The sequence below is a fragment of the Chiloscyllium punctatum genome, chromosome 8, assembly GCF_047496795.1.
Source record: "Chiloscyllium punctatum isolate Juve2018m chromosome 8, sChiPun1.3, whole genome shotgun sequence".
In the NCBI taxonomy this organism is placed as follows: domain Eukaryota; kingdom Metazoa; phylum Chordata; class Chondrichthyes; order Orectolobiformes; family Hemiscylliidae; genus Chiloscyllium; species Chiloscyllium punctatum.
Genome location: NC_092746.1, coordinates 22,918,120 through 22,936,324, shown reverse-complemented (window position 1 = coordinate 22,936,324; position 18,205 = coordinate 22,918,120). Strand labels below are relative to the sequence as shown.

General features: G+C 40.1%; 1 protein-coding gene across 1 annotated transcript in view; it reads right to left on the bottom strand.

Moving 5' to 3' along the window:
* Window positions 1–296: 296 nt before the first annotated feature.
* The window catches only part of nek10 (NIMA-related kinase 10), a 235,924-nt gene continuing 218,015 nt past the window's right edge, over window positions 297–18,205 (bottom strand). Inside the window, exons 33-37 of the mRNA XM_072575222.1 lie at window positions 9,746–9,856; window positions 9,175–9,283; window positions 5,165–5,217; window positions 4,801–4,862; window positions 297–420 (exon numbers count right to left, since the gene is read on the bottom strand). Coding sequence (XP_072431323.1) covers window positions 369–420; window positions 4,801–4,862; window positions 5,165–5,217; window positions 9,175–9,283; window positions 9,746–9,856 — 387 coding nt within the window. The 3' untranslated portion in view covers window positions 297–368. The remainder of the gene's footprint in view (window positions 421–4,800; window positions 4,863–5,164; window positions 5,218–9,174; window positions 9,284–9,745; window positions 9,857–18,205) is intronic.

Sequence of the window (18,205 nt, the reverse complement as noted above, 5' to 3'; positions counted from 1 at the left end):
ATGACAACAAAGCAGCATTATTTAGCTGTGACAGCAGTGCTAGTCTGAACTCATATCCAGAACATTTTGTTGCATATCAATGTTAAATTGAATAAACAAAAACTTCACATTACACAAAAATAACTGAATCAAATTCTTAAGCATTTTAAGCAATGAAAACAGAAATCCCCTTGAAGCAAGTCAGTTTGCTGCATCAAACAAAATATTCAATAGGAAATATATATGGTATACACAGCATTGTATTTGTGAATATAGTACCTTTTATTCATATATACTATACAGTTTAATGTGCATTCAATAAGTCCTTCCTATAATCCTGTGTGCAGGCAGTTCTGTTGATGATTTCTCATGAAGGTCTGAAAAGAAGACTATCGCCGTGCAGTCAAATGGTTCTTCATTGTCCATGGATAAGTGTAATTCCTACAACAAAAATATTGAGACAGATCTAGCAGGAAGAAAATGACTTGTTATCTGTAATGTTTCATGGAATCATAAATGGTTGCAGAAGGAGGTCAACTGACCAACGGAACGGTGTTAGCTCCAGAAGAATAAATCCAATCTCACTCCATGTTTTTCCGCGCCCCCCCCCCGTAACTCTTTTACCACAGGACAGTTTCTTATTATCAATTGTGTCCAAATTTTGATAAACTCCGTCAAATCTCCTTTTAATATCCTCTTTCCAGACAGTACAGTCCAATTCTATCCATGTAGCAGAAGTTTCTCATCTTTGGCAACAGCTATTCTTATGAATCTGTTCTACACCCTATCCTTCACAAAGTGTGTACCCACAACTGGGCACAATACACTAGTTGTGGTTGATGAAACCAGGTTTCATCACTACATCCTTGCATTTGTACTCTATGCCTCTATTAATAAAGCCTAAATGCTTTATTAATCACTTTCTATCTTGTCACATGCAATTAACCTCCTCAGATATTTCTGCTCCTATATGCTTTTTGGATATGTGTACAGTCTATTTTTATCCTTCTTACTAAAAGGCATTTGTCCATACTTTTCTGCAATAAATTTCAGTTGCCACTTGTCTGCTCATTCCATGAGGCAAAAGTGAGGACTGCAAATGCTGGAAACTAGAGTTTAGATCAGAGTGGTGCTGGAAAAGCACAGCAGGTCAGGCAGCATCCGAGGAGCAGGAAAATCGACATTTTGGGCAAAAGCCCTTCATCAGGAATGAGGCAGGGAGCCTCTGGGATGGAGAAGTAAATGGGAGGGAGATAGCTAAGAGTGCAACAGGTGGATGGATTGGGGGGGTGGGGGGTTGTGGCGGTGGGGGAAGGTAGCAAAGAGTACAATAGGTGAATGGGGTTGGGGATGGAGGTGATAGGTCAGAGGGGAGAGTGGAGCGTATAGGTGGGAAGGGAAATTGGCAGGTAGGATAGGTCATGAGGATGGTGCTGAGGTGGAAGGTTGGAACTGAGGTAAGGTGGGGGGGAGGGGAAATGAGGAAACTAGTGAAGTCCACATTGATGTCCTGGGGTTGAAGTGTTCCAAGGCGGAAGATGAGGCGTTCATTCCATTAGCCAAGCTAATTCCTCTTGAAGTTTATTACTATTCTCCTCTCAATTCACAGTACTTTCATATTTTGTGTCATTCACTAATTTTGAAAATGTGCCCTTTACTACTGGTCATTACTACAGACCAAGAAAATTAGCATCCCTAACACTGAACTCTAGGGAACTTCAACATTTACCTTGTTCCAGTCTGAAAAAGAACAGCCATTAACTATTATTCTTTGTGTCTTGTCACTCAGCCAATTTCATATCCATGCTGTCACTTGCGCTTTCCATTCCATAGACTTATCCATTATTGTTAAGGCACTTAATGACATATGACACTTTATCAAATGCCTTTGGGAATCCATGCACAGTACATCATTTGTGTGACACTCTTAAACCCCTTAACTTACCAAAAAACACAAACAGTTTAGAAATTTGCCCTGAACAAATGTTTGCTTAGTTTTATTCTAATATTTACCAAAAGTACTGTTAAGTTTGTCCTTAATTATCACTTCTAACATGTTCTTCAAAAACAAGGTTCAAATGAGTGACCTGTAATTGCTGGGACAATTCTTACACTTTTTTTTGAACAAAGCACACCATTTTTAATTCTCTGGTCCTCTGGCACCAACTTTCTATCTAAGGAGGATTGAAAAATTATGGTCATGCCTCTGCGATTTCCAGCTTCATTTCCCTTAATATCCTTGGGTACGTCTCATGCAGCCTTTGTGACATATTAACTTTAAGACCAATCAGAAAATCCAATACTTCAATTTTCTCATTTTTTTAGTCCATGCAGTACTCCTGAACATACTTCAGAAACTCTTCACTCACTCTACCTATTCTATATTATGATATTTAAAGCCCTCTATTATAACTTTCTCCATTTCATACTTGCGTGCAAATCTGTTCCTCTATTTCTTTCCCACTAGATGATGGTCTATAGAATACACCCAGCAGTGTAATGGCAAATCTATCATTTCTTAGCCCTAACCAAATAGCCCTGACCTCTGGATATAGGTTTGCTCGTTAAGCTTGAAGGTTCATTTCCAGACGTTTCATCACCCTAGGTAACATTGCATCCAATATATTGACAATGCCTTAAATATTTAAATAAAGTGATAAATACTGTACACAGTACTCAGGATGTGGTTTTAGTGTGCTCTGTATGACTGAAGCATAACTTCCCTACTTTTGTATTGAGTTTTCCCGTGCAATACATAACATTCCATTAGCTTCCCTAATTACTTGCTGCAACAGCATACTAACCTTTGGCAATTCATGCAAGAAGACCCAGATACCTTTGCACTTCAGAGTTCTGCAATTTTTCACCATTCAGCTAACATGTTTCTTTTTTATTCTTCTGCCAAAATGGACACTTCCACGTTTTCCCAAGATACTCCATTTTCCAGATATTTGTCCTCACTTAACCTTTCGATGTCTGTTTGTAACTACCTTGTGCTCTTTTCACAACTTACACACTTGTCGAACTTTGAGCCACCAGAAAATTTGGTAGCCACATATTCTATCCCTTAATTGAAGCAGAAGTAGTTGTTTCCTTGAGTCCATTTTGCCAGTCAACAATATAGGATAACATTCCAATGTTAAAAAACATGCATTCATGAAGTTAAAACTCTATGGTGTTCAATCAAAACTGCTCCAAATTATTTGGAAATCCTGCCCATTAATTAATGGAACAAATTATTTAAAAAGCGTATTAAATTTTGTGATTCATGAACTAGAAAACCTAGGTTCCTCTGCAACTTGGAATACTGCACTTTTTCTCATTAAAGTAATATTTTGCTATTTTGTTTTTTTCCTGGCAAAGTGAACAATTTCTCATTTTCTCACATTATGCTTGATCTGCCAGGCTTTTGACCAATCACTCAATCTATGTCCATCTGTATTTTCTTTATGGGATCGGGCAGTCCAGAACTCGAGGGCATAGGTTTCGGGTGAGAGGGGAAAGATATAAAAGAGACCTAAGGGGCAACATTTTCATACAGAGGATGGTACATGTATGGACTGAGCTGCCAGAGGATGTGGTGGAGGCTGGTACAATCGCAACATTTAAGAGGCATTTGGATGGGTATATGAATAGGAAGGGTTTGGAGGGATATGGGCTGGGTGCTGGCAGGTGGGACTAGATTGGGTTGGGATATCTGGTCGGCATGGACAGGTTGGGCTGAAGGGTCTGTTTCCATGCTGTACATCTCTATGACTCTATGACTATGATTTCACAGCAAACCTTACTGCCTATCTTTGTGTAAACTGCAAATATAGCTACCATGCTATTTCCCTCATCTAAGTCATTGTTTTACATTGTAAAAATCCAAGACATAAGCAGAGATCCCATTCATCACATCCTGTCAATTAAAAAAATGATTCATTATGCATACTATGCATTTTAAATAGTTTGTTCCATTAATTAATGGGTAGGATTTCCAAATAATATGGAGCAGTTTTGATTGAACACCATTGAGTTTTAACTCCATGAATGCATGTATTTTTGAAAACAGGTTACCTAAAGCCAGCCTGATCCAAGTCAGGAGAGAAACACTGCAAACCAGGGTGCAGCTGGGATTTTAAAGGGTTATAGAACAGAGTGGTTGGGAAGGTCAGGGGATTATTCCACAGGGCTGGAAAAGGATCTGGGGAAACATTTGAGAGAAATGTGGGATAACAATTGGAGAGAGATTGGGGGACAAGGAGAGATACTAAATGGAGAGAGAAGGTCAGAAGAGGAGTTGCAAACCCTGGGCAGGAGAGTCAGGGGATGGCTTAGTTCAGTGAATGAGGAGTTAGTTCACAAAGCAAGGAAAGGGTTGTTGCACAATGATGTCAGCAATAGCTGTTGTGGGGGAATGAACAGAAGGAGGTGCAGGGCAAGGTCTTGGATGGAGAGTGATATAATCAATAGAGAAATTAACAGGTTTGTTCTGGACAGGAGACATGCACTACTTATCTTTTCAGCACCCTCTTTAATGCTGCAGTCCTCATATCCTTTAAGTGCCTTGCTTCTCAAGTCCTAGGAATACCAGCTTTTATGTGAAATCATAAAACAAACAAAATGTGAAGCAGCAGCCTCATTGAAATGCTTAAATTAATGCTCCTAGGGGGCAGATTATTATCTAACTCTCATCTGACCTCCACTAAAACCACAAGTTGTTAGATTTGAAGTGGGATTGGTTGAAGTTTTAGATTTTTGTCAACATATTTAATTCCTACTTGGTCCAAAGCTGCTCACTTTAGCAATTATAAATATCACCTTAGTTGATAAACTGACCTGTTAACAGTGTTCAAGATATCATAATAACCACTTTCAATCAGAACTTCTTCAATCATGGTCTATATGTGAAACAAACAGAAAACATGTAAACAAACAAATTATATGTTAATTCCTTGTCTTTCAATAATATATATTATAGATATGTATTTATAGGTTAGATATTTGTAACAATATTTTTTATTTAAATTCATAATGAGCATTGTAGAACGAGGAGAACTGAACAGAAATTAGCTTAATTTAAGATTTTGAAAAAAAACAATCAAAGTGCAGTGTGGCTACCTTCTTAAAGGTTTAACTGATTTTAAATGTAGGTAAATATAAAGATAAATATAGTTTCTCGTGTATATGATGAAACACTAACCTGCATCTGCTCATATGTTATTCCATCTTCATATTCATAGCTATACGTATTGACTAGAAAGAATAACAATAATATTTAAACATCATGGAAATAAAAGATATATTGGTTTATGGAACAGATGCACAAGTTGCTGACCGACTATTGTATGACTATTTAAAATTCTAGATAAAATATTAATATCTGACTTTGTTTTCATTGCCTGTGAAACAAAATGGAGGAGGAGATCATCTCTCCTTTGTGGAATCCATTTGATGTTCACTTCATTGATTAAAGCTAGATGCCACAACAGGTGGGCAATGCATTATTTGCCATAGCACCACCTAGGCAGAGATTTTGAAATCTATGCTCAAGACTTTGCATCACAATTATATGCCTGTCCACAATCTATTGTTACAAAACTTGTTTATTTCATGCACGAATATTCATGAAAATTTATGGACTCATATACTTTTGACAAACATTTATTTTACGATATCAGTCTTGATTTGATGGCAGCTCCTGGCCTCTGAGCCAGAAAGTTGTGGGCACCAATTCTGACTTAGACATCAGCACAAAATCTGGGCCCACAGAGAGAGCACAGCACTCCCTGAAATGCCAATTCCAGGTTAAAAGGAGACATCTGCTCTATGAAGTAAACACAAAAGATCCACTTTCTATGACCTAGCTGCAAAGACCAGAGGCTGAATCTGATGGTTAGTTGGCTACTTGTGAATCAGGTTGTGTTTGGTGGAGTGATTCCTGTCGCAAGGCCAGTGGGATTTCTTACCATATCTTAATAAACTCTCTGTGTTAATTAGTATTTCAACCCTTACGATGACTGCAACTTGTGATTTCTGGCCCATCTTGGGTGCTGCAAAGTGGGACATCCTCTTTCTCAGGAACAGCACTGAAGGCTGCAATACCATATCACGCAAGCGTGCTCTAATGTAACCACCCAGGTTGAAGCAGTTTCAGCATAACTGCCACTATCTTCTCTCCAATACCTCACATTCACTCTATTTCAGTTTGTGCACGCAGCAAGGATCACGTTCTATCACTCTCTGTATTGCATGCACTTTCTTCCCCACACAACCTCATCAGCTCCACTAACCCTGTAAGCCCTCTGTGTTGCCTACTCACTCAGGGAACTTTCCCACCTGCACCAATAATAATATTTGTGCTACTCACTTGCATCTTCTGTAATAGCTGCTTTCTCTTGCTCCAGGAGCAAACCATCTCACAGTTAAGCAGAAAGTATCAAAACAGGTGGTGGGCTGCCTGACATTTGTCTTCTCACTCAGTATGAGGTGAGGATTCTGATTTTGACCAACTTGAGCAGGACCTGGACTGGTACCAGAGGATGCCCTTGACTTACAGTGTCAGGGTCAACTGGGTGCAAAGGCTATATCCCTTGACTTGACTGAGACCTGCTGGCAACCATGACAAGCTTCTTGGTTTTATGTCTGTAATAAATGGCATGGCAATAGAGCAGTAATATCAGCTAGGCATCTCTGGTTGAGAGGGAAATGTTCAAAAAGGCAATGAAGGTATTCTATGAACATGCAGGGAAGCTCAGACTGAGTGAGTGCAATGATAGTGTGTGAGGAGCCTGGAGATGCAGCCTGTTGCAATCCACAAGCTGGGTCTATGCCCCTGAGAGCACAGTATTCTTGCTGCAACATTACAATGATAGTTTTTGGTACAGAAGTAAAGTTAAGACGCATCCTGCAAGTTGATCAGAAATATGTTTTGAGGGCTCTTAGGAACTGACACATATTAGAGGTCATTGTCTGTGTGTATCAATTGCCCATGGCGTGTGCCTGAGACATTAGCACCCGATGTCCAATACGGACGTCTTTTGAGGCAAGCAAGCAACATCCACAGATGCTGCCAGACCTGCTGAGTTTTTCCAGCAGCTTCTATTTTTGTTTCTGATTTCCAACATCTGCAGTTCTTTTTTGTTGTTCACTAAGAGCCCGATTTGGTTTTCATGTCAAGTTTTCCTGATGGCTAGTTTGCATGGCAAGTTTGGTAAGATTGCAATCTGTCATCATTTGGACTGTTAAGGAAGGGTTTAATAAGTATTAATGATCATAAGTATGGAGTTCACTGCTCCAAATGAGAATCTCATCGTGTCACTTAATAAAAGTGTAAAAGGTGTGGCGAGATGATCTCAGCATTGAGATGGGCCTTACTATAGATCCCACTCGATCCAGAATTTTGATTAGGGTGGCTATTTGAGGGTAAATCCACATCGGATATGTGGGAGTCTTTTAAAGGCCAGTTGATCAGATTTCAAGGCTGGCAAGTTCCTTTGAGGATGACAGACAAGGATGGCAAGATTGGGAAACCCTGGATGACAAGACACGTTGAAAGCTTAGTTAAAAAGTAAAAGGAAGCATATATAAGTTTTTGGAAACTGAAATCAGACAAGGGCCTTGAGAAATATAAAGGAAGCAGGAAATAATTTAAACAAGGAATTAGGAGGACTAAAAGAGGCCATGAAATATCTGTGGTCGGTAAGATTAAGGAGAATCCCAAGGCATTTTGGGACCTAGGGGCTCAGTGGTTAGCACTGCTGCCTCACAGGGATCCAGGTTCAACTCCAGCCTTTGGTGACTGCCTGTGTGGAGTTTGCACATTCTGCCTGTGTCTGAGTGGGTTTCCTCCGGGGTGCTCCAGTTTCCTCCCACAGTTCAAAGATGTGTAGGTTAGGTGTATTGGCCATGCTAAATTGCCCATAGTGTCCAGGAATTTGTAAGTTAAGTGGATTAGCCATTGGAAATGCAGGATTACAGAGATATTCAAAGGTTAGGAGGGTGAGTCTGGATGGGATGCTCTTTGGAGAGTCAGTGTGGACTTGTTGGGCCAAATGGCCTGTTTCCACACTGTTGGGATTCTATGAATTTATATGTATATTAGGAGCAAGAGGCTAACTGGGGAAAGGATAGGTGCATTTAATTCCTGAAGAAGGGCTCATGCCCGAAATGTCGATTCTCCTGCTCCTTGGATGCAGCCTGACCTGCTGCGCTTTTCCAGCAACACATTTTCAGCTCTGATCTCCAGCATCTGCAGTTCTCACTTTCTCCTAGGTGCATTCAATGACAAAGGAGGGAATTCATATCCACAAGTTGTTCAGACTGATAACTTTTGGCATCCACAACTGGTCAAAATTCCATATAAACCGATCAGCAATTGAATGAATCCCCACTTTGTACACGCGCTCTGATGCCAGGCCATCTCGTTACACTAGCCCTACTGCTTGCACAACAATAGTAGAAACATGACTTAAAATGAGTTTCACTAATTTACTTTTTTTTAAAAGGAAAGCAATTCCTTCCAAATTCCTTCTTTTGTATAACTGTCCTTTTTCTAATTCAGTCAACACCAAAACTAAAGTAAAATAAGAAGACATGGTCTTTTGCAATTAAAATGCAAATCATTTTTAAGAGCAGAAATAAGCAAATTTGTTTATATATATATGAATAATTCAATTTAGTAAGCTATTCACACTTATTCTAATCAGTTGAAATATGCAGTAATATACTTGGTGCTGAATTTTACCAGTCCCAGACTGACAAGCTTGGAGGTTTGGAATCAGAGAGGCTGGGAAAATAATGGGGAGCAACACTGAGACAATTCTCCAAAACATTCCCATCACCAGAAACTTTTTCCAGAAGCAGGCAGGGAAGCTGATTGGCTGCTTGCAAATTATAATTATAATACTACATGATTAAGGTCCCATTTAGGTTAAATTTTATGGCTTACAGTAAAGTGAAAATCTGCCATGTGTGGAGACAAAAAGAATTATTTTTATACTGTTAAGCAATTTGTAATCCGGATCTATACAGGACATTTTACTAAAATAAGCATTTGGTCTGAATAGGGTGATTTCAAGGGGACAGTGCACTAACATATAAATGATAGGCCTTTACTCATAAGTAGTTTGATTTCCTGATTCCTGAATAAGCCACAGAGTTTAACAACTTTTTCTGAACATGCCAGGTATACATCCATTGAATTATTTTTACCTGCCCTGTCTCCAGGGAATGCCGCATTTTCTCTTGATGTCTGCCGCATTAAATTACAATCTGCCGTCACAAAGTTCAATTCAATCAGTTCAGGGGACCCTTGAAGAACCTATCAGAAATAATACTTTAAGAATATGCTATAGATCTGCTTTCAACCTAGTTCTGACAGTCAAATTTGCTACATAGTACTCAAAAAGTATGAAAAAACTCAATGGAGAACAAATTGTACCTCAGATAAATTGTTTAATATTTGCAATTTATACTTGACTATATTTCTACAACATACTAATTCAATATTGTTTGGAATAAGGTTGGAAGAAAAGGCACTGAATATTCAAAACAGTAAATTATTATGCAATAGTTCAGATTCTAGCTTAAAGCTGGACTTCAATAGCTGCACATTAATTATTTGAGTTGTTGTTTCTTGTGTTTATTTTTGTGAAATTACATAAATTCAGAATAATATCTTTGAATTTATTGAAAAATGAACTTTCACGCTTTTTTTTAGATTAGATTCCCTATAGTGTTTGCATCAGAACATGTTAACACTGAAAGTGCTATGGCAACAAACCTTTTTAAGCTCCGCTTTCAAGTTGCAGGGATTGCTCTGTGGACTGAATAATGACTTTTTAAACCGTTCAATAACACTTTTTCGAAAGTTGTGATGTAAAGTAGGTGGAAGCTGTGAGGAATGAAGAGAGAATTCCTTTAAAAATGAATCTTATTAATTCATACCTATTTTGGATTGACATTAATATAGTTACACCGTATAGGATTCTTCAGCATTTAGCAATTTTACTACATCATAATAATGCACAATGTGTATTGTGACCTTATTATACAACTCCAGAATGTCCAAACTTAATGCATCCTAAATTTCAAAACAAAATATTAATGAAGAAATGTCAAAACAACATCATTTTGAAAACATGGAGTAGTAAAAATTGTTCCATACTTACTTTCATTTACATCCATCATTGGGGAAGTTCAGTAATAGTACAGCAAATTTGGTTCTCATGATTTTTTTGAAGACTTTACTTAACATGAATTGTGTGCAACTGAGTGATGCAGTGGGATTAAAATACAGGTATTTTCAAATCGGACTGCTGCTATCATTGCTGCAGATATCAGTGCTCAAGACACCTTCAGTAGATCTGAAAGCTCAGTGCAAACTGGAGGAGAAACATTTAATTTTTCGTTAAACATTTTACAGACTCTAGGACTCAATCTTGAGTTCCACTACTTCAGACCATGTTCTCTGACCTCTGTTTCTCTTACATCCTTCTCACCCTCTTCCAGCTGTGCCTTTATGCCTTGGTGACTTTGCTGTCAGCAGAGTAGATCCATTTTCTTCTTTTCACACTTTCATTTACACCATTTTATATCTGACTCTCTACTTCCCCACCATTGGCACCCTCTTTGTCCTTTGCTCTGGGAACCCTCACAATCTGTCCCAGCCAGCCCCCCTCCTAATCTGTCAACAGCATAAACAAACACTATTTTTCAGCCCCTTTTAGTTCTGAAGAGGTCATATCAGGCTCAAAATGTTAACTCTGTTTCTCTTTCTACAGCTGCTCCATCGGTAGTGTGAGCACCTCAGATCTTTTCGCTTCTACCTTTGTCAGTGGTAAGTGTAGCAAACATTTTTTCTTATTCATTCATGTGTTCGAAGTATTGCTATGTAGTCCAAGATCTTTTGCCTATCCCTTGTAGCCCTTAAAAAGGTGGTGGTTAGTTTCCTACTTGAACAGCCACGGTCCATTTTGTACAGGTACATCCACAATGACATCAGGAAGGGAGTTCCAGGATTTTGACCCCGTGTCACAAATATCCAAGTCAGGATAGTGAGTGATACAGAAGGAAATTTGCTGGTGAAATGTTCCCATGCATCTGCTGCCCTTGTCTTTATACATAGTAGTCATTGCGGGTTTGAAAGGTGTTGTCTGAGGAGTTTTGGTGAATTTCTACATGAAACCTCAATCCAATATGCATCCAAGTATGTGCTGGGCCTCACCAATGACCTGTGTACCCGGTCTGCCAGTCCACCCAGAATCGAGGAAAAAAAATCAGAGATAGATTGGTTCTTGAGTAGTGAGGGGGTCAAGGGTAAAGGGGAGGAGGCAGGGGAATAGGGTTGAGAAACAAATCAACCATGATCAAAAGATAGAGCAGATTCAATGAGATGAATGGCTTAATTCCTCTTCTATATCTTATGGTCTTATGGACTCCTTCCCTGCCACCATCTCACCCCTGTTAAACTGCTGTATCCTGGCCAAATGGTCAGGCCTGCGTCGGTAAAGGTGGGGCTGTTTTTGATGGGCCCCTCAACTGCTCCTAAACCCGACAAACCTCGACTAACAATATCTGAACAGTCAGAGCAGGAAATAAGGAGCTCTATCATGTTAGAGGAGATTTGAGAAAAGGGTTTTTGTAGAGGTACAAGTGTATTTATCTGAAGTGGGGGCACGTGGTGAGGGGTAAGACTTTGACACATTTCAGTTTAATGTTTATGAGTGCTAAATGTTCTGCTCTCCCACTTACTTGCTGCTTTTCATGTGGCCTTATGTTAAATGTTATGACAAGAATCATAGATTAGAAATAGAGTTGGTGAGAAGGATGGTTTAATTAATAAACTGTTTTGTGCTGGAGGCTGTAAGGGGGTAAGGTAAGGTGGGCATGCTGGCTTCAGAATTGGTGTGTTAGATGGTTGTACTGCCTCAGATTAGTTCCAGCACTTAAGTCGGTCTATCTTGGGCATGTCTGACAGCTACATAAGTAGCTCTGGGTGCTCTTTGGCACATCACCTGCTTCTCAAATGCTTCCACCTCCTTCTTTGAATTAATCACATTCTTCCCCTGGAGGTCTAGCCTTCACAAGTTTAGTCCTTACAGAGAAAATAGAAGCATGATGGTAATATTGTACAAATAGTGTAAATCAGGACTAATTCTTTCAGGGACACAAATTCAAATCCCACCACAGTAGCTTGTGGAATATACATTCAATTAATCAAGACATCCCTGGAATAAAATATTAATCTCATTAACAATGATCATGAACTGACGAGATTGTAGCAAAAACCCATCTGATTCACTGATATCCTTTAGGAAAAGAAATGGCCTAACGTATGATTCGAATGCACAGCAACATAGTTGACTTGTTAATGGCTCAGCAAGCAACTGTTAGATAAAATTGCTCCAGAGAAAAGCATTGTCAGTGTCCTAGGATGATATAGAATACAGCACTTCAAGAAGGTGACACCCACTACATTCTCAAGGGCAATTAAGAACATAAAATTTCAGTTTCTTTGCATATCCTGTGATTCCCTGTGAGACCAAACATCTGCATCTTAACCTTAAGTATATTCAATGATAACATATTTACAATCCCTTGAGGTGGATAATTCCAAAGATTCAAACTGCGCCTGTTCTAGATTCCCTGTTGGAGCAACAACCTCTCAGTGACTACATTGTTATGCACTTTCAGGATCATTATGTTTCATTGAGATCATGCAGAACTTCTCAATTTCACAGACTAGAGATCTAATTCTCTCATCATAGGGCAACCATTTCATCAGAGAGATTAATCTATTCATCTTCGCTGTTCTGTTCCAATGCAAGCACATCCTTCTTTATATTGAGGCCAAAAGTATACACAGCGTTCCAGGTATTGTTCCATACAATAACAGAAAGGCTTCCCTATTTGAAGCTCCTACCTCCTTGAAATAAAGGGCATGTTTATCTATTAACAACCATTAGCTAAAATTCTGGAAAAGGAATCAAACCTGAATTTATAACCTGCTTTATCTAGAATTGTGCTAAATATGGTCAATGCTGGTAACTCAGATAATGAAGCAGTCTGTGCCTCCAGGAAGACTTGGACAAAAATGATGCTAAGTTGATTGCATACCCATTGAACATTGGTGCAGTGGGATCCATTTTGACTGATAAAAATTGCTACACAATTTGAAAACCATTTGATTGCCACATGTGTACACCTTGATTGCCTGGACCTGTAACAATCTAGCCAGAGCACAAATCCATGGGACCTTGTATTCTCACTGGCCTCATCAACTGAGGAGTGCACATAAGGGCTGGCCTTAGGAAATACTGCATCAGTCACCAGGATGATGTACTTGTGTCAGCAGATTGTGAGTTACAACAAATGTCTCCCGTTGACCTTTGGAAGGAACCAGAAATGCATTCTATGGATACTGCTGCAGACAATGCACACTAATCCAGACCACTTGGCAGAAACTCTTCTTCCAGGAATGACTGAGCTTCCTGAAGTACTGGTGATTAGTTGAAGAATCACAGAAATGTACAGCTCAGAAGAAGGCATTTTGGTCCATAATGTCTGTCGTGGCCAAAAATAATTATCCTGTCCAATCACAGTTCTCACTTTTTGATTCATAGCCTTTGTCAGAAATTTCTTGCCTGCATATCTTATGGTTAAGGGTCTTGCCTCTTATGAACTAGAGCTCTGTGCTTGTTTCCTCTTGGACAGTGGAAAGGGATTGAGGAGACAACACTGATTTTTCTGTTGTTGGGGTTCCTCATGTTCCTTATCTGAAATTAGTGATAGATCTACATCAATGATCGCATCCTGGTTCCTCAAGATGCAGTGAAAACATGCTCTTGGAATAAGGCCTGTATGCAAACACTATTTGCTTCATCCAGAAAGTAGCTATCTTACATCAATATTTAAAGAAATTTCTGCCTGTAGTTGCTCAGCACTGTGGAATTCCCATAGTCCTCTCACCTCTAATAAGTTCCCTGAAGCTTGAGAAATCTAAATGCTTAAAGTTGGCAACAGAATCTAGGGATAAAACTCCACTTAACATCTGGAAAAATTGAGCTTTACTATTCCAAGGAACTTTTCTACACACTAATAAATGTGCTGGAGTTAAATGCGGATATTAGCTACTTCTTATTTGCATCCAAACATGGTGGTTTATAGTGTGTTAAACTACCACATACACAGAAATCTACCTATCCAAGCTATTAATTTTATCAACTGAAGTTAAGGTTGAGAGTATTTATTGGATGGTTATCTGAACATGTGAGACACTTGGTAATGCAGAGGTGAAATGGAATCATAAAATATATCCCTGCTTCCTTTACTGACTGTTATCAGGGGTATAACACTAAAATTCACTGCTTACATACAAATTGTGTGGTTATTGAACTCAATTAAATGGAGGTTGTACTTTATTTTTTAAAAAGTCACAGTTTAAACAACATTTATTTAAAATTAGACTAGAATAAATTTTAATGAAGGCCTTGAAATTGTCAAATAATGAGAATATGATGAAGTATAAAATGACACAAAACTAATGTTAGCAGACACCTAGACTCTAAAAGATCATATCATACTAAGAAGCATAAAGAAAGATTCTTTTTTAATAAAGCTATACTCTTTTTTTTTATGGATACTTGGTACATCCAACATGGCAGCTCGCAACCACAAAATGTGTTCCAGAAACTTCCAGTGGACAAGAGCGTCATCTACCTGGAATGTCTTACCCTTGTATTGTGTTGACGTTACAGTCAAGTCCACACAAAGGAACCTCAAATGCATCTCTACCACCAGTTTGAAAGAAAGGCATTGAAATCAATTATGTTTGAGATCACTGAACAGGCGACAGTTTACCTCCTACAGTACACAGGCATCAGAATCTACCCAGCCTTGAAGAACTTTGGTATTGGCAAGAAAGTTTGGAAAATCATGTGGAATCAGCAGTGTAGTAGTGATTCTCAGCAATTAGTGCCATAAATCCAATTTTCCAAGCAAGTGTTGAATGGTGAGACAAAAATCTTGCTATTGAGCAGCAAGAGATCGATTTGTATGCATTAGTGTCTTATTATTAGTTAATTTCACCTCACCTCAGGTTTCCCATTCTGCCACCTACTGGATAGCAGCTAGATGGTGAGAATTCCCAACATGAAAGACAGAGTGACTTCTGCTTATCCTGTTCACTATTTTCTCCCCTCGGCCTTTAGTTGAACAGCAGTCACCAATATCTCAGGGCACAGGGGGCAGGGCCTGGGAAATGAATATTCAAGGCTACACGTGCTATCGTAAGGATAGACTGACGGGCAGAGGGGGTGGGGTGGCCTTGTTGGTAAGGGAGGATATTCAGTCCCTTGCGCGGGCGGACCTAGAGTCAGGGGATGTAGAGTCAGTGTGGATAGAGCTTCGAAACACTAAGGGTAAAAAGACCCTCATGGGAGTCATCTACAGGCCCCCAAACAGTAGTCTGGATGTTGGAGGTAAGTTGAATCAGGAGCTGAAATTGGCTTGTCGCAAAGATGTTACTACAGTTGTTATGGGGGATTTTAACATGCAGGTAGACTGGGAGAATCAGGATGGTATCGGGCCTCAAGAAAGAGACTTTGTGGAGTGCCTCAGAGATGGATTTTTAGAGCAGCTGGTGCTGGAGCCGACCAGGGATAAGGCGATTCTGGATCTGGTATTGTGTAACGAACCAGAATTGGTCAGTGACCTCGAAGTGAAGGAGCCATAGGGAAGTAGTGACCATAATACAATAAGCTTCAATCTGCAATTTGAGAGGGAGTGGGTACAATCTGAAGTGACAATATTTCAGTTGAATAAAGGGAAATATGGAGCTATGAGGGAGCAACTGGCCAAAGTTCAATGGTTCAATACCTTAACAGGGAAGACCGTGGAGGAACAATGGCGGATATTTCTGTGTATGATGCAGAAGATGCAGGATCAGTTCATTCCTAAAAGGAAGAAAGATCCCAGGAGGAGACATGGGCGGCCGTGGCTGACGAGGGAAGTAAAGAAACATATAAGGTTAAAAGAGAAAAAGTATAACTTAGCGAAGATAAGCGGGAAAACGGAGGACTGGGAAGCTTTTAAAGAACAACAGAGGATTAGTAAGAAGGAAATACGCAGAGAAAAAATGAGGTGCGAAGGTAAACTGGCCAAGAATATAAAGGAGGATAGTAAAAGCTTTTTTAGGTATGTCCAAGGCAAAAAAATGGTTAGGACAAAAATTGGGCCCTTGAAGACAGAAGCAGGGGAATATATTACTGGGAATGAAGAAATGGCAGAGGAATTAAATGGGTACTTCAGATCTGTGTTCACTGGGGAAGACACAAGCAATCTCCCTGAGGTAACAGTGGCTGAAGGACCTGAACTTAAGGGGATTTCTATTTGCCAGGATTTGGTGTTGGAGAGACTGTTAGGTCTGAAGGTTGATAAGTCTCCGGGACCTGATGGCCTGAATCCCAGGGTACTGAAGGAGGTGGCTCGGGAAATCGTGGATGCGCTGGTGATTATTTTCCAGAGTTCAATAGAATCGGGGTCGGTTCCTGAGGATTGGAGGGCGGCTAATGTTGTGCCACTTTTTAAGAAGGGTGGGCGGGAGAAAGCAGGAAATTATAGACCAGTTAGTCTGACCTCAGTGGTGGGAAAGATGCTGGAGTCTATTATAAAGGAGGAAATTACGGCACATCTGGATAATAGTAACAGGATAGGACAGAGTCAGCATGGATTTATGAAGGGGAAATCATGCTTGACTAATCTTCTTGAATTTTTTGAGGATGTAACTCGGAAGATGGACGAGGGAGATCCAGTGGATGTAGTGTACCTGGACTTTCAGAAAGCTTTTGATAAAGTCCCACATAAGAGGTTAGTGAGTAAAATTAGGGCGCACAGGATTGGGGGCAAAGTACTAGATTGGATAGAGAATTGGTTGGCTAATAGGAAACAAAGGGTAGTGATTAATGGCTCCATTTCGGAATGGCAGGCAGTGACCAGTGGGGTACCGCAGGGATCCGTGCTGGGACCGCAGCTTTTTACAATATATGTAAATGATATAGAAGATGGTATCAGCAATAACATTAGCAAATTTGCTGATGACACAAAGCTAGGTGGTAGGGTGAAATGTGATGAGGATGTTAGGGGATTACAGGGTGATCTGGACAAGTTAGGTGAGTGGGCAGATGCATGGCAGATGCAGTTTAATGTGGATAAATGTCTGGTTATCCACTTTGGTGGCAAGAACAGGAAGGCAGATTACTACCTCAATGGTATCAAATTAGGTAAAGGGGCTGTTCAGAGAGATCTGGATGTTCTTGTCCACCAGTCAATGAAGGCAAGCATGCAGGTACAGCAGGTCGTGAAGAAGGCTAATAGCATGCTGGCCTTCATAACAAGAGGGATTGAGTATAGAAGCAAAGAGGTGCTTCTGCAGCTGTACAGGGCCCTGGTGAGACCACACCTGGAGTACTGTGTACAGTTCTGGTCTCCAAATTTGAGGAAAGACATTCTGGCTATTGAGGGAGTGCAGCGTAGGTTCACGAGGTCAATTCCTGGAATGGCAGGATTGCCTTACACGGAAAGACTGAAGCAACTGGGCTTGTATACCCTTGAGTTTAGAAGACTGAGAGGGGATCTGATTGAAACGTATAGGATTATGAAAGGACTGGACACTCTGGCAGGAGGGAACATATTTCCGCTGATGGGGGAATGCCGAACCAGAGGACACAACTTAAAAATACGGTGTAGACCATTTAGGACAGAGATGAGGAGAAACTACTTCACCCAGAGAGTGGTGGCTGTGTGGAATGCTCTGCCCCAGAGGGCAGTGGAGGCCCAGTCTCTGGATTCATTTAAGAAAGAATTGGATAGAGCTCTTAAAGATAGTGGAGTCAAGGGGTATGGAGATAAGGCTGGAACAGGATACTGATTAGGAATGATCAGCCATGATCATATTGAATGGCGGTGCAGGCTCGAAGGGCAGAATGGCCTACTCCTGCATCTATTGTCTATTGTCTATTGTCTATTGTCTATTGGCACACACCCCACCGCACACAGATGGCATCAGACATGTATCAGCCTCAGCACAACCTCGTAGCACAGCTACAATCTGTGTACAATATGGTTCTGCACTTCATGTGCACTTGGGAGTGCACTGGCATCTTTCACCGCAAGGCTGCTATGTAGTTTGCTTTGCACAAAGGGACAAGCACCTAATTTCTGGGTGTTGAGGGTGCATTTGCAA